Source organism: Barbus barbus (assembly GCF_936440315.1).
Source record: "Barbus barbus genome assembly, chromosome: 12".
Classification (NCBI taxonomy): Eukaryota; Metazoa; Chordata; class Actinopteri; order Cypriniformes; family Cyprinidae; genus Barbus; species Barbus barbus.
This window is the reverse complement of record NC_136740.1, coordinates 5,438,760-5,462,692: the sequence shown is the minus strand read 5'-3', so window position 1 is coordinate 5,462,692 and position 23,933 is coordinate 5,438,760. Positions and strand designations below refer to the sequence as shown.

General features: G+C 37.6%; 1 protein-coding gene and 1 pseudogene across 2 annotated transcripts in view; both read right to left on the bottom strand.

Moving 5' to 3' along the window:
* Positions 1 to 2,157: 2,157 nt before the first annotated feature.
* LOC306877668 (single-minded homolog 1-A) lies at positions 2,158 to 13,774 on the bottom strand (the record flags this gene model as incomplete). The annotated part of the gene is made up of 11 exons (XM_079429569.1): positions 2,158 to 2,846; positions 3,604 to 4,006; positions 4,604 to 4,769; positions 7,668 to 7,815; positions 8,446 to 8,552; positions 9,421 to 9,620; positions 9,932 to 10,017; positions 10,101 to 10,209; positions 10,330 to 10,419; positions 10,857 to 10,939; positions 13,600 to 13,774. The coding sequence occupies 11 exons, from the start codon at positions 13,772 to 13,774 to the stop codon at positions 2,158 to 2,160; spliced, it is 2,256 nt and encodes a 751-aa protein (XP_079285695.1).
* Positions 13,775 to 16,480: 2,706 nt separating this feature from the next.
* The window catches only part of LOC306878052 (activating signal cointegrator 1 complex subunit 3-like), a 223,968-nt pseudogene continuing 216,515 nt past the window's right edge, over positions 16,481 to 23,933 (bottom strand). The window contains exons 36-40 of the transcript in view: positions 21,695 to 21,826; positions 19,390 to 19,529; positions 16,994 to 17,161; positions 16,730 to 16,903; positions 16,481 to 16,652 (exon numbers count right to left, since the gene is read on the bottom strand). The product of the transcript in view is annotated as an activating signal cointegrator 1 complex subunit 3-like (transcript). The remainder of the gene's footprint in view (positions 16,653 to 16,729; positions 16,904 to 16,993; positions 17,162 to 19,389; positions 19,530 to 21,694; positions 21,827 to 23,933) is intronic.

The following is a 23,933-nucleotide window of genomic DNA, read 5'->3' as shown; positions in this document are numbered from 1 at the left end:
GAAATCTAGCCTTTTTGCTGGTTTAAGATCTAACCGTCATTCACTGCTTGATTTAACATGGCATATTTCACCTTTCTTTCTTTATTTTAAGCAGATTAATTCCAGCAGTATATTGTTCGTGTGATGTTATTGTACTGAAGGTAAATAAGGTTATCATTGGAATTTATAAAATGTTAATGAATATGACATATTACATTCTGTTTCAGTATTTTAACATTTTTTCCACTTCATTTTTAGATTAAATCATTTGTCTCGAAAACTGCTGTAAATTGACACAAAAATGAATTGACAAAAAATGATTAAAAAACAAACTGAATAAACATTTAAAAATAAAAACCATGCAGCCTTTCAATGAATGAGCATCTTTGCAATCATTTATTAATTTCTCAAGTGAGTATGAAATATCATATTAAACATGAATAATGATCAAATTAGGGATATATTTGTTATTTCAAGATCTTTTTCACCTGAGTTCTCCAAGGTCTCGCTGGATGAACAATGTCAAGATAAAAAGTAAATGCAGAACCAATTTTGAAATATGTTATTCTAAACAGTTTTTCTGCAATATGAAAACAGATTAAAATATGTCTCATTATATGTTTAGAAACAGCGATGCATGAAAGGAAACAATGGCATTTAATTTAAACGCAGTACTGAAAATTATAAATAAACACACAGACTGCGATGTTTTGAAACAAAAGACATTTTTCATTCACATAATAAATACATTTTGCAACTTTTGCATCATTTTATTTGGTACGGGTTGTGGGCGGGGGGGGGGGGGGGGGGGGGGTGTTGAGTATGTACATCATAAATATTTTTTTTTTTCTGAGTTTCTCTCACTCAGAGAAAAACAGCTTTCCAAACAGAGCCAGTTTCTTATAAATACATGAAGAAGGAGTGAGGTACGGGGTAGAGTCTGTCAGAAAATCCCCCCTTTAACGTCCATATCAGACTTTGGACTCCTCCAGTGTGGAACCTCAATACACCAAACAGCAGCTCGAGTCAAAGCCTTCCAGCACTCATCGGGCCAAAAACACATTCCAGACCTTCTAATCGAACCAGCGCAAGAGTCGTCATTTAGTTCATTTCTATTATTGTTCCATTTGAATAAAATCAGATGTGTTTCATAATTGCATAATCTCAGTTTTCATTTTAAAGGCTGACATGTTAGAGGCTTGCACAGGGACAAAAAAGGTTCAAAACATTTGTTCAACTCAATAATACAATAATGTGCTCAACCAGTTTCTTCTTTAAAAAATAAAAGTCTCAAATTGAATCTTCAAGCCTTTGAATTGGGTCCAAACACAGATGGACAGCATATGCAACTACAAAAAGTATCCCAGTATACAAATGAGCTAAGATTAAATCCTACAATAACCTTAAACAATTATAAATGAATGCTGCATTTTGCATTAGACTTAGTTGTTAATCTCTGGTACATCAGCATGCTACTTCAATTTTTCTTGTAATATTAAAATGTATTTTCCCCAATGCCACAGATGAACTGGTTAAAAATACGCTACTGCTGTGTCTCAAGTACAGAGGGCAAATGACTAAAACCTGGATGGAATTTGAGGTCATGGATGTAGAATTGTTGCATCAAAAACAAACAAAGTAATGAACAAGAAATGAAAAAAAATCCCACAATTTCAATTTACATGTAGCTTAACCACAAAGTATTGTGACCCAACAATTCAGTAACCCAAATCCAAATGTGAACTACAGAAAATAAAATAATTTAAATACATTTGCTGTGTAGATTTTTGAAACCATCATATCAATGTGCTGTTACGAGATCACATAATTCATGGTTCTCATTAAATCTCTTACTTTCAGAAATAATTTGGACTATCCCCATTCATTCAAGCAGCTTATAATAGTGTTTAAGAAAAAAAAAGTAATAATCAGGTATATAAAGTATTTGACAAACAAACTCTTTTTCGGAATCTCTTCTCTGTGGACAGCAATCTTGAGCAATTTTGCTTCTTAAGTAAATGCATGCTTTAAGGATGTTTCATTTCTTTACTAGAAAACAATGAAGAGAAAAATATTTGTAGAATTTGTAGGAACGAAAAAAAAAATCAAATCAGAAATTCTAGGCTAGCTCGAGTGAGAGGGTGAAGCACTGAGTGGCAGTTCGTGATTTGATAAGCATCAGCTGCCGTTGGTGATAATGACGGAGGTGCCTTTATTGCCCGGTGCTTGTTCAGCCTGCATGCGTAGATGAGTGGTCATGTCGTAATGAGAGGAGCCTGAGCAACCCAGGGAGTATCCTCTAAAGTTGTCTGCCTCGTACAGATGTTCTAGTGCGTAGCTGGTGAGAGAGTAGGCTGTGTGTTTTTCCAGGTACTGGCGGGGGTGTGAGGGGTATAGCGCTGGAGTCGGAGAGACAGCACATGTGCCTGTCAGGGGCAGCGGCTGCTGGTGTTGCTGAGAAGAGGAGAGCTCGCTTTGCAGGAAGTCTTTACTTTTACCCAGTCTGTCAGGGATGGGGCTGCTGAGACGGGACAGAGGAACAGGGCTAGGAGCGGGGCTTATAACCTGAGCCGGCCCCCGACACACCACGCTCTGCAATGCTGACTGGGGAAAGTCGGTACTGTGAAACGATGAGCCGTGGCTCTTGGCCAGACCGTTTGTAGACTCCAAAGGTATTTCTGTAGGAGCCTTTCTCAACTGCAGACGACTTTCCTCCTCTTTGATCATCTGTTGTGTGGCTCGAATCAACGTCTCAATCTTGCTGGGCTCTTGAGGACTTGCGCGGCATTGGTCACCACGGTATCGGTCGCCTGAATCGCTCGTGTCAGGTGAGCTGACCATGCTGTCCTCGTCCCAGTGACCCCTCACTGCAAAAGGGAAAAAACAGTGTTACCATGAGGAAACAAACACAGTCCAAGGTGCAAAAATTAGCAATGTTTTTCAAAGAGCTTAATATACCAAGGGTGTCCAAACTCGGTCCTAGAGGGCTGGTATCTGAGTTTAGCTACAGCTCCAATTAAACCCACCCGAACCAGCTAGTCAAGGTCTTACTAGGGATACTAGAAACTTCCAAACAGGTGTGTTGAGGCAAGCTGGAGCAAAACTCTACAGGACTCCGGCTCTCCAGGACCGAGTTTGGATATCCCTGCAGAAGACCAAATCTGTAAACTACTGTCTACAGCAGGGATCTCCAGCCCTTCTCCTAGAGAGCTATCGTCTTGCTGATTTTAGCTCTAACCCCAATCAAATACAGCTGAACTAATCAAGATAATACTTGAGCAATACAGGCAGGTGTGTTAAATCATTATTGGAACTAAAACCTGCAGGAAAGTAGCTCTCCAAGAGCAAGGCTGGAGACTCCTGGTCTATAGACAGATGAGTCAAGAATCATTCAGTTCTTCAGCTCTTATTTATTAACAAATGAGAAATTCGGTTCTTATAGGTCATTGTTTTAGTTCGTTTTTTTTCTTCAGAATGCTACTGCCTGTAAATGTTTACTTTGTTCTAACTTGGTTTGATTTAGAAAGGAGTCGGTGGAAGGCCAAAACATATTTTTTCTGCTCAGAATGAACCAAAATGAAAAACATTTAGTTTCTAACCACAGATCCACTGAAAGAAACATACCTTGCAGGCTATGGATGGTGGTGATGTGGGGCATCACACCTTCGAAACTGTCCCCATTCTCAGACGAAGACTTGGGTAACGGGAGGACAGAGCGGGCTGCGCCCCACCACGCCTCTCGGCCGGGCTGAGGGGTGCCCAGAAAGTATCGGCCAGCCTTACAGCGACCCCTCTCACAGGACTCGGAGTGAGTATGGCTGTCGAGGTCGCTGGAGGTATGGTGGTCGTCTGTCAGCGGTAGGCCGTAGCAGAGCGGCCGTGGTTCAGAGAACTGCCAGTACACGCATGAGGAGTCTATGCCTTCACACTGCTCCAGAAGCTGAGGAGAAGCAGAGTCAGTGAGTGGACTCCCTCCCCACGGGCTATCCTGATCCGACTCTGAGCGATCCGTGGGGAAACCCGGATACTGCACCTAAACAACAAATATGCATTAATACAGAGTTTCCTCGCCCTGTTCCTGGAGGCACGCCAGCAGTACACACATTGGATGTCTCTCTTATCTGATCCACCCATTTCACGTCTTGGAGATTCTACTAATGTGCTGATTCCGGTGTATTTGATTAGGGCGAGTCTGAAAATGTGTAGTCTTGGGGTGCCTCCAGTAACACATCCAACTTGTCCAACGGGATGGTCAAACTTATAACTTTATCACTGAGGGCAAAGTTGAAATTGTGCACAGTGTGATTTACACACATATAACGTGACGCTGGATCAACACCCAACATTTCTATCATCCAATCTGAGTCTTACATATACTCTATCCTCAACCTTACCTCAAACCTACCCTTAAAATTTTAGTGCAATGATTACATGTTGTTCCAGGCCCTAACCTTATCCCTAACCCAACACCTAAAATTAGAAGGCAATGATTGGTTTAAGGAAACGACTAGACATGTCCTAGTTGTGTAAATCACATTTGAAGTCTTCCCAGAAACAGAAGACCGTCCTACTGCTCCTAATATACCATTACCAGCCATATGGAAGGTGTTTCTGTGATACTGACCTGTGAATAGGGAGAGAGTCTTGTTTTGGTCTTGGTGCGGGAGACTCTGCTTTTGCCAACTCTTCTGTTCTCGCTGATGGGGTTGGACGGGCTGTTGTAGGTGAACGAAGGTTTAGTGGACGTCACCTGATCTAAGGACAACTGTAGTCCTTTGTACTCCGTGTCCCTGTTGGGGAATGACAGCAACATTGAGCCTCGAACCCACCCAGGTGTGCAACTACACTGCTTATCTCAGTATTACTGTTTAATGGTGCATTTTTCCTTTTCATGTTAACCACTCAGAGAAATGTATGGTCAGGCTTTTTCTTTAGATGCTTCAGGCTCCATGCTCATTTGTGAAGCAGTGTGTGAGGAAGACTCAAAGACAGAAAATGAATTGCATTGTTTCTCCTGCAGGATTGGAACAAGGCTCCTACAAACATACGGCAGAGAGCTGGAGGCTCTGTTCAAATACACAGTGAGATTAAGAGCTATGTCTGGCTAAATCAAACCCACACAGGGATCACCACATAAGGCATAACTAGGAAATGGGAATTGATTTCTCAGTAAAGTGCTGTATGGATTTCTGTTCCCAATGATGTATAACTTTCAGAAAACGACGGCTAGCGTGTATGCTAGCCAGGCGCCAACGCCAGCTTCCCTCCAGAGGCCTAGCAGCCTGGCTCAGACAGCGCGCAGACTAATGGGATTGCACGCAGATGGCAACATCTTGGAAAAAGACCGACATACACTTTCTCACATGCACCCACACAAATGCACTCGCAGATCCACGGGATCCCATGAAGTTGACGCATTCGTTGTACACTCTATGTAAATACAGAGTTTTTCTGAGCTGAGGTCAAGGCTTGTCAACAGAAGCCAAAAGCCTTAAGGTGATGCAACAGGTTGGCCGGTGTCAGTGGTTTAGTGCATACACACAATCTCATTCAGCTCAGCCGCCATTCTCTCTCACACACACACACACTCTCATTTCACACCTCACAGCCCATGTGAGTAGACTCTGATAACACCACGATAAGATGCCAGGCATATTCACCTCACTACCTTTTCTCACTAAAGACTAGCTGTGCATTTCTGAATGAGATCACATGTGGAGAGGTTAAACAGGAAACAGATCTCGCACTCGTGATGTCTACACTGCAACGCACACTTTTAAGGAAATCATTCTTCTCAAGGAAACTGAATCATGGATGATGGAGGAGAATATCACCAAAAAAAGAGAACTCCATTCATGGACACTGAATAATGTGGACAAGCTGTGAGCTATAAACACTCATCATCTTTACAGCCTATTAATTAAACCTCATAAACACGTTTCCTTTATAGCTGTGGCTGAAGTGCTATCTGACACTCGCGGGCTATTGGCAGACTGGCATATTAAAACCAATCCACTTTGTTTTAATGAAGGTTTTATAGTGCGCAATTCATTTACATCTGTAACAGATAGATAGCAAAGGAGGCAGAATGAGCGGGAGCGGGGCTGGGGCTGGGGGGAGGGGGGTTTTGTCGATGCTCCAGATGCTGGCATCGGTTCTAATGGGCTCTCTGGAAGTGTGCACACAAATGCTGCACTTCACTCTTCCATACGTCCCTTGTTCAAAACCGTAGTGTGAGCGATGGCTCCATTGCTCAATCCCACTTCATTCTTTCCAGAGAGTTGCAGTGGAAAAGTTCATTGTGGTAATGCACAGAGTTTGTCAGTATGAATGCATGACAAATAAATCACCCACAACCCCTGGCTCCCATGCAGTTCCTATAGATGCAGCTGGCATATTATATAAAGCAAGAACAGGAATGACACCCCGAACTGACTGATGAGCATCAGGGCAGCTTTAACTTGCTCCGTCACTGTCATGGCTGGACTTGCAAACACCATAAATTTGAACCTTAATGATTTTGTACTGAACCTATTGCTAGTTGTAAGTGACTGAGAGAGGCCTTTTAGCTGTGTAATAGTGGAATAATGTGGACAATTCAACGCAACTGTAGACAGAAGCTTTAAGAAATGATATGGGATACTACACTTTTGCCTAATACATTGCATGCAATGTTAGTCATGTACAACTGGATTCAAGTATGTGTATGGAATTGCATTATTGAACAACTTGAGGGTATACTGTAGTTTAAGTGGTAACACTTTAGTTTAGGCCAATTCTCACAATTAAGTAGTTGCTTATTAGCATGTATATTACTAGCATAGTGGCTGTTTATTAGTAGTTATAGAGCACATATTAATGCCTTATTCTGCATGACCATATCGTAGATCCCTTAATCCTACACCATACCTAAACTTAACTATTAATAAGCAGCAAGATATATATATATTTTTTTAACATTTCATGTTATGGTGCAAGTATATTAATTAATTTGAAAAAATATTTTTAATGCATGTTTAAAAGTTGGGAGTAAGAATGCGTTAAATTGATCAAGAGTGACAATAAAGACTTGTAGAATGTTACAAAAGATTTCCATTTCAAACAAATGTTCTTTTGAACTTTCTATTCATCAAAGAATCCTGAAAAAACTAAACCTACAAAAGATTTCCATTTCAAACAAATGTTCTTTTGAACTTTCTATTCATCAAAGAATCCTGAAAAAACTAAACCATTTTCAACATTGATAATAATAAGAAACATTTCTTGAGCAGCAAACTGGCTTATTAGGATGGATTTCTGGAACGCTGAAGACTGCAGCAATGGCTGCTGATAAATTCAGCTTTGCCATCACAGGCATAAATTAGATTTCAAAATATATTAAAATAGAAAAGAGTTATTGTAAATTGTAATTACAAAAGCCTACTACACATTGGGGGTTTATATTCTGTTTACAAGCTATTAATAATGGAAACACTGAAGCTGAAAAAAAGGGGTTACAAATACAAAAGTCTTCAAAATATAAACTATGAAAATTATAATAAATACGTGAATTTATAGCCTTGCATAGAAATCAGTGTTCATTATCTGAATTTAATTGATGACAATTAAACAACAGGGTATAAAGATCTCATGCTATTTTGAAGATGCATATTTGAAGAGGCATAAAAAGCTTTACATAGTGTACTCACGTGAGGACGTAGTTGACGCTGACGATGCAGTGTGGTCTGGACGATCTGCTGTTGTGGACGATAGTAGCGTAACTCTGTACCCACACCCACCCACCCTGCTTAGCCAGGAATCGGTAGTATTTGGTGGTGACTTGTCCTTTTACCAGCACTGCAGAGGGAAAAACACACACAATCAATTAGAAAACATTTCTGACACTTTCACTTCACATACGCTTCTTTTGCAAAACAAAATGAAAAAACGACTCATTCATTTGTTGTTTATGTCCATCAGCAACATTGGAATTTTTTTGGCCTTTTTGGTTCATTTAATCTTTCTTATTCAGAAAAGCTAATTACTGCTTTCATTTGCATGTTTAAACTGCCGTTTCTCTTTCAGCCTAATAACTATTTATAGCAAATAATGTCAAATATTGTGTCTCTTAATAAGCTGTGTTGTGCTGCAATCAGGAATGTAATAGATAAAACAATGGATAATAGAAAATTGTATTTTTAAGGACTAAACGTGCAGAAAAAAAAATCTCATTTTCAATCCGTTTCACTAATTTGGTTACTAATAGATTGCATGTTTAATCTAAGCTCATGTTCATATGTTGAGACAGGGAAATCACATTCATCTCCTATAACGTGGTATTATCAATTACCGCGCTCAGTTGTACCCTGAAGATGCGAAGGCACTCATGATGGTGAGCGATGTCAGTCATCACTAAAGCTGCTGTTATTATTAGATGCTGTAAAGGGGACACGACCAGAGGAATGAGGAAAAACAAACCTAACTCACACAAGTGGTGCGCGCAGCGGAGATGGAAAGTGTCACAGCTGTGGACGTGATGATAAAGTGTCTTCTCTATTAAGTCTTGCGGCTCGTAGCCAGTGAGCTCCGCAACCCTGACAAACACAGAACACAGAACGGAATAACAATGGTGTTGGCGTGAGCACAAACACCTGTCCACACACAGGCACGTGCAGGAACGGGACAAATTTGGTTAAACGTAAGCCGAACGTGCAAAACGCACATGTGTCTTGCTAAACACAGCTGCATATGCACACAGAGAGCGGAAAAGCTGCATTTACACAATCAGAGGCACACGTGCACAGACAAGAATTTGGTGCTTTGTAAATTATTTTTCATATTTCACATATATACTGTATATAGTGTCCAAAGGTCTGAGATCATGCTGAAAACTGCAAATATACTTTTTGTTTGTTTAAAGAATGTTTAACATGCACAAGAAGGTTTCGAGACTACATTGAAAATCTATTTTTTTTTCATTCATTCATTTAGAGAAAGATTATGAAATAAAATTAAATATACATATTGTGGATTCTGATATTGAGCCTTATTTGCTCTCTATGACATAAAATGAATAACACACTGAAGATTCTTCTCTCTTGTCTCTCTCTCTTTTTTTTGGTCACTTATTAAATGCAAGCAAATTAGTGCCATCATGTACTCTCCTTTGTATGATTATCTCTGGAACATTGGAGAACATGATCAGGTTTTGTTCATGGCAGCTTGAGTGTATGGCAGAAACACTGAGAAACATTTTGATATTCATGTTTAACTTTGAATTTTCAAATGCCAATGTTTTTTTTTTTTTTTGTTAGTTTTTTTCAAATCCTTATGCTGATATAATCTGTAACTAAAATGATGCAAAAAAAAATAAAGCATTTTCATTCATAGTCTGAGGCCTTTGGTCCCCGTTGCCTATATTATCGACACAGCAACATGTAGAAGCATATGAACACATGGTACCTGGAGTCCAGGAAAATGAGTTTCATGTCCAGGCTGGCTCTGAACATGAACATATTGCTGTGGAGCTTGATCTCGGTTACTGCACTGGGGGGGAGAGAGTGACCAACAGCCACCAGACCCACGTTCTGATAACAGCCGTCAAACGGAGACATGTCTAAACTGTACTGACGGATCTTCAGATAGCCGCTGCAGTGAATTACCTGTCGCACACACACACACACATCTGTATTATAGTTCACTGCATCCGTGATCATCTCTCTGTATATCTTGTATTATGGCTTGCATGTAAATATTCTTTGCCTTGGCTTGCACATACATCAAAAGTCTTTGTATTTGTCTAATGTTTTAAAATATGATGCCTATTGGGCACAATATCATTAAAAATATCTAAAGATCTATACTACACAATGACATATTAAAAACTGAATATAATGAATATATTTTTATGCATCTGTGGAGACCGTTTTATTAAACATCACACATAAATAGGAATGAAACTATAATAGCCTACCTTGTAACCACCACACGTCAAGCCAGCGTTTCTTTTAGCAAGGACGCATTTCATTCTCAGGAAAAAAGATCTTTCCATTTCATATTCTAGAAAAATAACAGGAAGCAGAAGAGGGTGAAGGAGCGGTTTGAGGGAAGATGAAAAGGTTTGTGTGCGAAGGATGTCTCACCGTGGACGAAGTGTGAATGATACGGCTGGTGAGCTGTCAGGACGGCGGTCATCTCGTCGTGGTCTGCAGGGTGGATGTATTCATAAATGCTGTTCCCCGTCAGCTCTACCTGTTAAAATGGACTTTTGTCATTTCAGTCAAAGCTGCCAGAAACACTGTGACATAGGCTATATAGAATTAGGTTTTAAATAAAAGCAATCAGTAGTAAATACAAAAATGTGCACTTTACCTGTGACAACCCTAAATGCACTGATGCAGTTTCAGAAATGTACATGATTTTCCCATCAGGAGCTACCACAAAAATAAAGCCATCCAAAGTCTAAAGAAAATGTAAAAATATATCAAACTAATGCATTTAAGTAAATTAATAAGTTCTTATATTATTAAAACATCATTAGCTCTTAGATGTCAATTATATACAGAGTTGAGGTAACATTCGACATTTGAATAGGGAGATAAAATTAAGCTTTCATATAACAATAATTAAAAATATACATAGCGGCAGGAAGCGCTTATAAAAAAAAGTAAATTTTTAAGTAAATTATGAAATATACAAATAATAAAAAAAAAGTCTTCGCAAGAAACACTTACAAAAAATGACAAATATTTAGATGCTTATCATGGAATAGAGTCACTAATGCAAAATTGATATACAGATATACAGTATAAGATCATTAAAACAAGTTCGACACCTGAATTATTAGCATATTTGAATTATTATGCCTACAAACATAATAATAATAGTAAAGTGTGTACCTGAAGCAGATGTGATCCTAACTCTCGGCCCATATTATCCAGAGAGCTCGCGCGACTCACATGACCCCAGGATTCCCCGAGACCTGCGGAACGCATTCAAAACACCTCCGATATTACTAATAATAACAAACTGACTTATCATGATGCTAGCCTAACAAAACCAATCTTAGCGCATAAATAAAATGTCTCTAATATGAAATTCGTTTTGACGAAAAAAAACAACAAAAACTGTCCAAATCTACAAAAAATGACAAAAAAAATAATAATAGTCTCTCGTCATCTGACTGAATCGACTGTAAACACGCTGAAAGTAAATGAGGAGTATTTCTGATGGAGAAACTCGATAAAGCAAACAGTCTGACACACACGCAATCTTTATTGAAATGCAAATCACACGAAAACAAACATCAGAAGAAAACCAAAGCATTAAACAAACACGGACTCCGCGTTTATCCAGCATTACTTCTCTGAGAAAGAACCACATATCCCGTGGAAGCATGTTTGATGGACAGATCATAAAAAAAAACACTTTTCTCTTGCTGCTTTTAAGATATTTGACGATTACGAGACCGTGAAATAGTGCTTTCTAATTACAGCTTATGATCAAATATTTCGCTTTATTAAATAATAATAATAATAAATTGTCGAAACAGTAGTAACTGCTCTGAATCCAAATAATAATTGCGCGTCTGGAGATAAATGCATTTCCGAAGGATCCGAGGAGAAGCTTAAGCAATACGACTAAAACACATCACTGCATATCTTAAAATGAAGCTGAAATCATATGAAAATAATGCATTATTTCCCAAACGAAATTACAAAAATGCCTATTTTATTCTCTAATGCAAACAATCGCTATAAATAAGCTTCAGCCATTTTTAATAACTGTAAAACAGATTTTACATCCAAGAGGAATCACTAATAATACGAATTAAAAAAAAAGCACAACCAAACCCTAAAAAAATCAAATGAATAAAAGTCTATGGCATGAAGTGAAATGATTAAACTGGACCGTTATTTGACAGCAGTGTCCGTCAGAGTTATTCTCTTCACAGCCCAGCAATAAATAACCTCCATAAAAGCACCTTCACCTTCCTTGTTTTCTAATAAAACTTTACTGTCTCATTTCCTCCAGCACTACATGCCTGACCTCGCTGACCTTTAACCCAGGCGAGCTGATTCATTCACATTATGTTTAAAATCATGTATTTATAGTCTAACGAGTAAAGCAATGCTGCAGGATGGTAAAATGCCACACTTCAGTATCTCTCCTATGGCACTATGGACAGAGAATGTATTTGACCATATGCTTGTTTCATGCACTGCAAGCTGGGAAATACATGTAGGCCTAATTGACATAAATGTAGCAGTTTCAGTAAAGTCTCTCTTTATCTGTTATCAAAGACAGAAGCTTACAAATCAGTTATTATATTAGAAATACATAACAAAGCCTACATCACATAGGCCTATCATTCAAATTTAAACATGGATAAACACAACACAGAAAATACCAAATAAAAACGATTTCAATAATAATTAGCTATAAAATAAAAACAGTCGCGCGCGCGTTGGCGAAATGTTTCTCTGGCGAGATGTTTTTCTTCTTGATATTACTGGCCACACACAAACGATCGCGTTTAGCCTCCAGGAGCTTGTTGCTGATGAAATGCGTCACATTGTCTCGAACCCGTGCTGAGTGATGGAATATCCGCATTGGCCTTTTTACAGTTTAGTTTTTATTGATGTTTTATTATTATTATTAGTAGTAGTAGTAGTAGTTTTATTATTTGCCTATTATTATTATTATTATTATTAGTAGTAGTAGTAGTAGTTTTATTATTTGCCTATTATTATTATTATTATGAACATTTTCATTATTATTATTATTAGTAGTAGTAGTTTTATTATTATTATTATTATTATCATTATTATTATCAGTAGTGGTAGCAGTTTTATTATTTGACTATTATTATTATTAGTAGTAGTTTTATTATTTACCTATTAATATAGGCTGTATATAGGCTATTGATGTCGTGTATAAAGACGCGTCAGTGATAATTGGCGCTGTTTGTCTTCAGTCACGCAGAACAGAAGATGGAAAATAACGCTAATAATCAGAACCACCATGATGTCTACAATTACATTCAAATATCCTACAGTCAGCCTCCTTGCTTTAATGCAATAGACTAATAAATTCACGAAAGCCTTTTCATGGTTTTTATATATATATATGTAGAATTCAAAAATATATATGTGTTGCTTTACTAAAAAAATAAATAAATAAAAAGCTACTGCAAAAAAATTTTTTTGCTCCGTGTTTGCATTTTTAAAAACGAACAGGCCTTCTAAATCTCTATTAAAACGTCTTATTTATTTGATAATATGTTTGATATGATTTATGCTTTCTGCAAATTATGTGATTGAAATCCTATAGAAAAACGGTTGTTGTTTAGCTATGTCTAGATCAAAATAGTATTGAAACAAAACAATAATTTTAAACAAATAGCCTAATACAGTTTTAATAATTATTATAATACTAATATCCGAATTATTAATATTTTAGTAACTACAGCACCAATATTAATAATAATATGCCTAATAATAATAAACAGTAGCGATAATATTTGTAGCCTATATTTTATTATAGAACACTAATAATGATGTTAAGCTGAATTATTTACCGACACCGTGTCTGCGCAGATGATGATGTCTATTAGTAATGCATAGGTAATGACTGACTCACCTTCTGGGAAGACTATCCTCATCTTCAGGTAGCTGGTGGTGAGTCTGATGATGGAGGCTTTGTCCAGCTGTGAGGTGATGGCCGAGGGCAGAGGCAGTAGTTTGGCCAGCTCATAGAACTCGCTGTTCTCCTTCTCCCTCCGCGTCCGCGCCGCGTTCTTCGACTTCTCCTTCATGCTCTCTGTCACGGACAGGTGTCTCAGACCCTTCTGCTGTTCGCTTCAATCTCTCCACAACACAAACTCAACCGCATGCGTGAGGTCTCCAGCAGTTTCACCGACATGGGAAGGTTTCAGAGACGTCCTGAAGGTGTTCCTGCCATCACCGATTCCCAGCAATTCACGGAGGTTCCTGAGATGCCTTACACGCAGATGCGAGACGAACACAGCTTCATGATTATGATTAGTTTGTTTCATCCGCTTTGAGTCTTATTTTACACACACATGAAATCCACTCGGGCCCAGAAACTCTTTATGAGGGAAGTTCCATCCATCCATCAGATGCGCGTGATATTCCTGGAAAACAGCAGAGCGCGCGTTCATTTCTCTTCTTACTTTAAAACACACGTGTCTTTTAACTTATGAAAAAAACTGTATTTATTCTTACTACAATTATATTTACTATATATGCTAAACTACACATTTTCTGTCTGCAGGTTCTTGATATCTGCTCTGTATCTATTCATGCTAGATGTCATCGAATGGACTTGATTACATCGCATTTATAATTCCCATATTTTGCTTAAGTATAACTTTTACGTCTCAATAGGCTAAAACATGCACGTCTTCTTACCTCATATCAGACCACACTGCAAACTTGCATAGTCTTCATAAGTTCATAACTCCACAACGACAAATATCCAGAGCTGCGCTCACGCGCTAATTCATGCCGAATTCCACAGCAAACACAGGAAACATGGCATCTTTGTATCCAGAAGGATCTTGTTTGGAGGAGAGTTTGTTGAAGTCTCTTTCTGTCTGAGCAGCACACGGACCCTCCCCCTGAGCTCAGCTCATTGGACACTGAAGGACCAGACAGGATTTTCCCATTGGATCGCATTGAATAGCGGCCGCTCCATGTCAAATCTCCATTTGCTAGAAATGCTGACCCCTAACCCGTAACGCATTATGAATAATATTTGCATTTAAAGTTACTATCTATCTATCTATCTATCTATCTATCTATCTATCTATCTATCTATCTATCTATCTATCTATCTATCTATCTATCTATCTATCTATCTATCTATCTTTTTTCATTAGCCTAAATAAGACGATTAATCAATCACCTAAAATATCCAACATAAAAATAGTAAACGTGCAAAACGCATTACATACATCAAAATAAAATGTACCTGCTCGTGTTATTTTGAGGGTATTTCACATAAAATGCTGCTTATTATTGAACAGTTATTATTATGGTCCTATTTTCTAACGGTTCTGCAGCAATACATATATACAGCAAAATCAAGCAGCTGGATCTGTTGTCCATGAAAGAAAACTAAAGTATTAATTCAGAGGGAAACAGAAATAAGTGATTATGGGAGTAAATCTCTCTCTTCTTCCAGAGAGCCAGCAATTTTGTCCAGGCTTCAGTTTTGTTCTTATTTTATATAGATGCAACCACTGTTTTAGTCCTGGACTTTTTTGTGTGATATCAATATGATGAAAGATTCGTTGTGTTACTATGATAAGAAACTAAAATCATAACATTTTTAAGGGGAGGGAAAAAAACACTTTTTAAAATTTTATTTTGTGCAGCAAACATTGATGCAAAAACTCAGAATGCCAAAAGCTCCTTTTTTGTGTGTGTGCATCTCAGGAGGGCAGCAGACTGTGTCTGTAATAGGAAATCACCTGCAGCAGGAGAAAATCAGACAGGATGCGCCCTGCACACGAAACGCTTGATGCTGCTTTAACCTTTTCCTAAAGCCTGAATTTGCTGCTGATTAAACGGCGTCAGTGGAAAAGAGAACAATCGAAAATACTTTACAATATATGAAGTCCTCAATAGGGACTCAAAACCATTGGCAATAAATGAACGCTTTAAAACAATTAGGATTTTTAATTATAGTGTTAGAGACAGCAAAATACAACAGCCTACTTACATTTTTAAGCAAGTCTATTTAAAAAAAAAAAAAAGGTTTGTCGGTGATGCTGTTTTTGTCTGGTCTAAAAGCAACTTTATTTCTAGAACATACAGGTAATTGAACTTAATTTTGCAAATTATCATGATCAAAATTATTATTTGCTTCCGTCAAACATCAACATCCACTAATACTAATAAAACAATATGCTTAAGTGTATTACTTTATTCTCTGTGAAATCCTGAACATCTTTATATTCACTGCAGAAATAATAAGCATATAGAAATACGCATAGTAACAGACAAAAGTCGGCTTCAAAGGTAAATAATAACAAGCATATGCTGACAATTTGACCTCTGCAACAAATAACAAAACATGTGGCGTGTGTATAACTGCTGAGCACAGCAAATGCCTCGGCTACTTAATGTGGACACTTAGGAAAGAATGGAAACAATTGTGCTGCATGTGTTATTTATTTGATATATTTGACAAAATTGATTTTCATACTGAACATTTCCATACTTCAGAAGCAAAAACAATCTTTGTGTTTATATTTTAATTCGACAAATGTAACGTTCAACCTAAAATGCAATGCAGAATGTTTCAGGTGAACTAAAAAAGCAACAAAAGAAGAATAAAAAGAGTAATAAGTGACCGTCTGATCTAGAAGGTTCCTCTTGAATCTATTACAACAATCTAAAAAAATAAAATAAAATAAAAAAAATAAAATCAGCGTAGTTTTTCCTAGAACTCACAAGATCAAATGAAAATCCCAAGCCAAGAGGGAAACTTTAGTTTAGTTTAGTTTAGTTTTGACTAAGTGTGAGGTCACTTCAGGGCCAACGCTGTCCGATATCTTGCTGTTGACTTGCACTGCAATGCTGGCTGGGATGATGTTCAGGAGGATGTCGTACTGCTGATCCACGCCGAGGTAGCTGTCGCTCATCAGGTACAGCGTGTAGATACACCTAGAGGAAGAGTCACACATTAAGACTGTAGATACTACACAAAACATGCCATTAGAGCAGCAGCAAACGGCTCTTACTTTTCCGTCTTCTCAGGCGTGTAGAAGGCCACGGACGCCGCTGTGGTTGCGGATAAATCCCACACGTTTGATAGCCAGCAGTTCTTTCTTCTCCACCTCCCCGAGAACGAGAAACCAGCCTTCATCTTTGGGTTTGGGGAAGCGTGGCGCCTGTGCCTTGCTGTCCTGCTTCCTCTGAAACGAACCGAATCAATATTAAGTAAATGGCTGCACAATAAAAAGAAAACAGAATAAATGTCCCTCTCCATCCGTTGGTGGACTCACTCTCTGCTGGCCGGCGTTGAGGCGGCGCAGGGACACCTGGAGAACGTACTCCTGGTCGGCTCTGATGTTGGTGACGCTAGCAGGGAGCACACGCTCGGTTAGCTCCTCACAACCCTCCCACCAGCCCTTCACGCTCATCCTCACCTGGTGACTCAGAAAAGCCCACGCCTGCCAAAAGAACCGAATTAGGGATGACGAAGCAAAGCATGTTCTTCTCAAATTTGATTGATATTAGGCAAATTTAGCAATACTGCTGCTGTAAGTTTTGTGAATTACTCTTACGCTCACCAAGGCTGTATTTATTTGATCAAAAATACAGTAAAAACTGCAATACTATTAAATATTATTTAAATTTGAAATGAATGTTTTCTATTTGAATATATTTTGAAATGTAATTTATTCCTGTGATGCAAAGCTGAATTTTCAGCATCATTACTCCAGTCTTCAGTGTCACGTGATCCTTGTCTGATCTGCTGAAGAAATATTTGTGACCCTGAACCCTGTCTTAAGTCGCTGGGGTATATTTGTAGCAATAGCCAACAATACATTGTATTGGTTAAACGTATATATTTTTATTTTATGTCAAAAATCATTATGATATTAAATAAAGGTCATGTTCCATGAAGATATTTTGTAAATGTCCTACCTTAAATATATCAAAACATAATTTTTGATTAGTAATATGCATTGCTAATGACTTCAATTGAACAACTTTAAAGGTGATTTTCTTTATTATGATTTTTTTTGCACCCAGATTTTCAAATAGTTGTATCTTGGCCAACTATTGTCCTATTCTAACAAAGCATACATCAATGGAAAGCTTATATATTCATCTTAATTTAAAACAAATGGACCCTTATAACTCTTTTTGTGGTCCAGGGTCACATTACTTATTTTTATCAGGCCCCTATATTTATGTTCAGTTATTTCACTTTTATTGCACAGAAAAAGACCGATACATTGCCATTAGAGTAAAATTACTGAAGGAGCCTGATAAAAATGCTCAATTTAGATGAAAATTTCAGATGGCACTTAGAGGTTTTTGCATCTGAACTCTTCATATATATATATATATATATATATATATATATATATATATATATATATATATATATATATACACACACACACACACACACACACACACACACACACACACATACACTACAGAAATTTGGGGTAAGTAATTCAAAAAAATAAATTATCCTTTAATTCTTGATACTTCAATTCGATAAATTGATCAAAAGTGACAGTAAAGACATTTATAATGTTATGTTATAATTTTACAATGTTAATCTATAACATTTATAGATTTCTATTTCAAATAAATGCTGTTATTTTGACCCTTCTATTCTACTATATTCTGTTAGTGTTTCCACAAAAATATTAACAGCTCCACTGTTAATAAGAAGAACCATTATTAATAATTGAGCATTAATAACAACAGATAAAAATGAACACCAAATCAGCATATTAAAATGATTTCTAAAGGATCAGGTGACACTAAGACTGGAGTAATGTAAATCAGCTTTGCATCACAGGAAGAAATTACATTTGAAATATATTCCAATAGAAAACATTTAGCATTTTAACAGTATTTCACAATATTACAGTTTTTAATGTATTTTTGAATACAGATAAATATATGCAGCCATGGTGAACATAAGAGACTTCCATAAAAAATATATATATATATAAACATTCTTAATTACTCCAAACGTTTCATGGGTAGTGTAATAAGCCATAAACACTCTTTAACCCATCATTTAACAACTGTACTAGAATAAAACAACGAATATGACAAAACATCAAGAACAAATAAAAGGTGTTGTGTGGAGAGCGTTTGCTTGCCGTGGTTCTGTTAGCATTAGAGACATGAGAGACGGAAGGAAAAAACGGTGTAGATCACCCCGCCACAGCTATTTATGCAAGGATTACGCTTCCTTAGTGAACGAGACGAGGACGCGGCGGTGCATGTGCTTATTTAATTAGCAGGGCCGAGAGGAGGAGGGGTCGCTGGAATACTGATGGGGAACGGGTGCTGGGCTCATTGCTGGGCTCGGGCGCTCGTATTACCGCTGCAATTAGCACTTAGATTGGAGCTCTAAACCCTCTCATTTGGGAGGTAATTGGAGATCTTGGTGCTACCTGAGACCACCGTGACTGTCTATCGCTTTCGGCAAATCACGCGCTCGTGCCCGCTGCCTAATGCGTGGAGAATTGGAATTTATTTGAATGTTTATGTTGTTAAGAGGCGATTCATCTAACAATTGCAATCTCCAAAAAAGTATATTTTGTTCGACTGTGTCGAGAAATGCAGCAGGCGCCAGTAAATTAGACGTCTTTGTAAACCGAGTGCTGTTTGCTTTGCATCTCGGGTACGTAGCGAGACGCACCTGAGAGATCTGATTGGGCTGCAGCAGCTCCTTCACCATCGACGTGAAGTTGTCCTCTTTCTCGTCGCAGGCGACCATTAGCTCGGGAAGCCCCTCGATTGGGCCTTGATAGCCACCTCCGCCCCTTGGCGCTCCACCTCCTGTCAAGGAAAAGAGACGGTCACGTGACGCTGCCTTCAATCATGCAAGGGCTGGCTGAGCTCCGAGCCCGTTTCCTGCTGTCACAGCGTGATGGATCCTGCCTGGCCTGATCCCTCTCTTACCATTTTTATTGTGTTTCCAACCAAATTACACTCGCCGCGGGACACGGGTGCGGTGAAATGTGTTATGGGCGAGAGAAAATCCAATGCCAGTGATGTTAGTGTGTGCATGTGTGAAGAGCGGTTTGGAACGGGGTGGGGGAGGCGTCCCCGCTGATAAGTGATGCTGATGGTGTTTGCCGAGTTAGATAAGAGATGGCGGCGGGATTAGCTGCTAAGCCATGTTACACTGTCATAATCAGCGAGCCACAGGTGACAAGCTCTGCGCCCCTTTAACACCGCCGGCAGGAAGTGAACACTTGCCTCTCTCTGTGACAACGTGTTAGGATGCGCTCGGGCTCGGGCGAGCGGAAAACTCATGGGCGGAGGAGAAGAGTAAGCATAGAATGTTCTGAAACAGTCAATAAGGTGGCTTGTACGATACAAAATAGAGAAAAACATTGCCCTCCACAACCTGTGATATTTTATTATAGTATATACTACATGTACTTGTATGATATTAGTCATACTGCCAATTCTTCTGTAATTATTTAACATTTGATTCTATATATAAATATATATAGACCCTGACTGGAGCCAGCAGAATGATTGGGGCTTTTCAGTTTAAAATGTTGCTGTAGAATGGCACTATAAGTTATCAAGCATCCTGGCATTTTTGGCATAGCTCAGAATTTACATATACACAAATGGACCAATGGTTTTCAGGTTAGACATACAGCAGGTATCTCCATTTGATTGATGTTGTATGGATAAGATTGAGCAGCAAACATTAAATCTGTGAGGCAAAGATGCTAAGAGCAGAACAATGGAAGGCCACACAGATGCTGTGGTCACAGCTGTCTTCAGAAGTGTGCAGGTGATCAGCACCTCCGGGACACCCTGGATCCAAGCACCTGGATACATGACCCTGTGCCGGCACAGGCCAGGAACTCATCAGGCTCTGCAGCAGGAACGGGTTAACATCCCGCACTAGAGGTGTCAAGCAGGGACATTTACTACAGGCAGAGAAACGCAACTGAAGGTCCATGTGTGTGGTTTAACTGGTACAAAACTTGGATCCCTTGAGCACCAGAAGATAGTAATATGACCTGAGTTACAGTATTATTCCCACTACATGCAACATCTGCACCATAATTACCCCATTCCACTGAGCAAAGGCAAAATACAGTAACTGCACATTTGGTCATCTGAGTTATGATGTCTTGTGAAAAAATAGATATCAAATCTTTTATATATCCTGAGTAACTGGTGACATTTTTTTTTATTTTTTTTTACAATTTTTAAACATCTTTTTGCCTTCATTAGTTTTTTTTTGCAAAGCAAACATGGTATCACTTTAGTAAAGGGAACAATTTTCATAGCTGCTTATTAGCATGCCTATTATTAACATATTGGATGTTTATTAGTGCTCATAAAGCACATATTCTACATCCCTAATCCTAGCCAATACCTAAACTTAACAACTACCTCATTAACTATTAATAAACAGCAAATCAGGAGTTTATTGAGGCAAAGGTCATAGTTAATGGTTTGTTAATAGAGAGAATTGGACCTTAAAATAAAGTGTGTCCGCAAACAATTTTAAATAAAGTGTAAACAATTTATGTAAATAAAGATTATTGGAGTAAGTTTTTAAAAGAAAATCTTAATCCACCCTTTTTACTTCAGAATTTCACATTTAATGTGAAAATTGTGTCAATTCTTTGTATATATATATATATTTTATTTTTTTATTGTTTCAAAGTAAATCCTAAATCAAATTGTTTTCAATGTACTTCATTGATATGACAGCACAAAAATGCTTAAGTAATTATGCAAGAATAATTTTAAAAAGTGTAGCATGTCAACACCGCAGTACACTGATAAAAGCAGTTAAAATGTTGTCTAATACTACCCAAATATATTGTTTGTTTATACTGATGAACAATATCTATATTAGATATCAGGTTTCTGTACACAGTACCTGTTATGGAGTATTATTGTAGGGACAGATGTTAAAACTAGTGTAATGGACCTGCTACAGGACATATTACAAGGTTTTGTACCTGAACACATAGAGATCCTGCTTTTGGATGAGCAGGGAGGAATCGTGAAGCCATCTGGCCTGAATGATCATCTGTACAAATACTCAGCGCAGACACAAGCCATCCTTCAATCGCCACCACATCCAGCATAGCCTGCAGAGAGAACATCAGCACATTCACTACAACACAACACATACACTACCTTCTAAACCACTGGGGTCAGTTTGTTTGTTTGTTTGATTTTTATTACTTTTATTCAGCTAGAACACATGCATTTCATCAAAAGTGACATTGATATAATGTTACCATACATTCAAATTTCAAATAAATGCTATTCTTTTGAACTTTCTATTTACCAAACAATCCTGAAAAAATTTATCACTGTTCCCACAATAAAAAATATATAATAAAAAAAATACAAGTTTTCAACATTAATAAGAAATATCACAATATTTAACAATGCCAATATTTCACAATATTACTATTTTACTGTATTTTAGATCAAATAAATGCAGCCCTCGTGAGCATAAGAGACTCCTTTCAAAAACATTAAAAATACTTATATGTGACCCTGGTCTACAAAACCAGAACCAGATTTGTAGCAATAGCCAGCAATACATTATATGGCTTAAAATTATATATTTTGTTATGACAAAAATCATTAGGATATTAAATAAAGATCATGTTCCATTAAGATATTTTGTAAATTTCCTACCATAAATACAGTGCCCTCCAAATGTATTGGAACAGTAAAGACAAAATTGCTCTGTTGGCTGTGGAGTCAAGAAATGTACAAATATGATTAAAAGATGAATATGAGACAAAACACATTTTATTATTAGCCGTTTCAACACACAGATGTTTTACCAGCTAAGAAGTTCAGCACTTTTAGAGTTTCATCCCACTATCTGATGTTCACATCAAAACTTTTTTTTTATTACTAGTAATATGCATTACTAAAAACTTCATCTGGACAACTTGAAAAGCGATTTTCTCAATATTTCAAATAGTTGTATCTCAGCCAAATATTGTCAGATCCTAACAAACCAAACATCGATGGAAAGCTCCATTCAGCTTTCAGATGATGTATAAATCTCAATTTCACTAAATTGACCCTTATGACTGGATGAAATATATATTAATATAAAATATGTTAACAGACCTTATCCAAACAGAATGGATGTTTCTCTCATTCATGCCTTTTTTTCTAATGTTTAAGAGAATTTAAGAGCTGTTTTACAATCCGCTAGTTCAGACTTGCTTCTCAATATTAGGAGCAGAGAAAAATAAATAAATCACACTAAGCCCCATGTCTTTAACAAAAACGGAACAAATCAAGGCATTTGATATTATCTTTATGTAAATATATTCATACTTTTAGATAAACTATATGATGCTGATATTGAGTATAAACACTCACCGGATGTAATTAGACCATTAGGAATATCAGCGAGTGCTATTGGTATATCTTTATTTATATGCCAACCCGTCTTCTGTATTTCTGCACCCTCTCTGTGGTTCTGCAATTCTCCTCCTCTATCTAAGGTTAAAGTGTGCTGAGCTCAGCTGCGCTAACAAACTTAATTAATCAAAAAGTCATTTCCTCTGTAACTATGAGTAAAAAGCACCTGAAGAGCACCGGAAAGCCCAGCAAGTTAATCAAAATGCTAATGCAGTACAAATTAAAGTTGTGATTAACATTTCACAGTAGCTGCTTGAGTAAATTGAGCAACAGGATGATAAGACAAACCTTTCTGGAAGGACAGAGAGAGAAGGCGAGAGAGAGAGAGATAAAAAATAATGGTAATTCAGATAGCGAAAATAAAGTCTGCTTAACAAATAACAGAGGACTGAAAATAAACAAGGATAGGTGACTAGTCGTCCAATGACCAGTTAGCTGGTAACCAGACTAGTGCATTTATGTGCTATAATTTTTCATTTATTATTTAAGACAGTGTTTTAATTAGATTTTGATAAGGTAATTTAAGGTCATCTTAATTATTGATATTAATAATTACTGTTTCAATTATAGATAATAGATGTCTAGCATGGGCAAAAACCCCTCTTAAAAGATACTGTGAGAAATGTGCAGATCCGCTTCTTTGTAAGGCCAGATGTTTAGCTCTGATGGTTAGTTATGACCGTAAACCAGTCTATCGATGCAGGGCTTCCACAAGACAAGTAACTAGTTTTACTATTATCAGCTATTTTGTTTGAAAATATTAAATTTACATAATCACTACTCCTTTATTGATGCCTT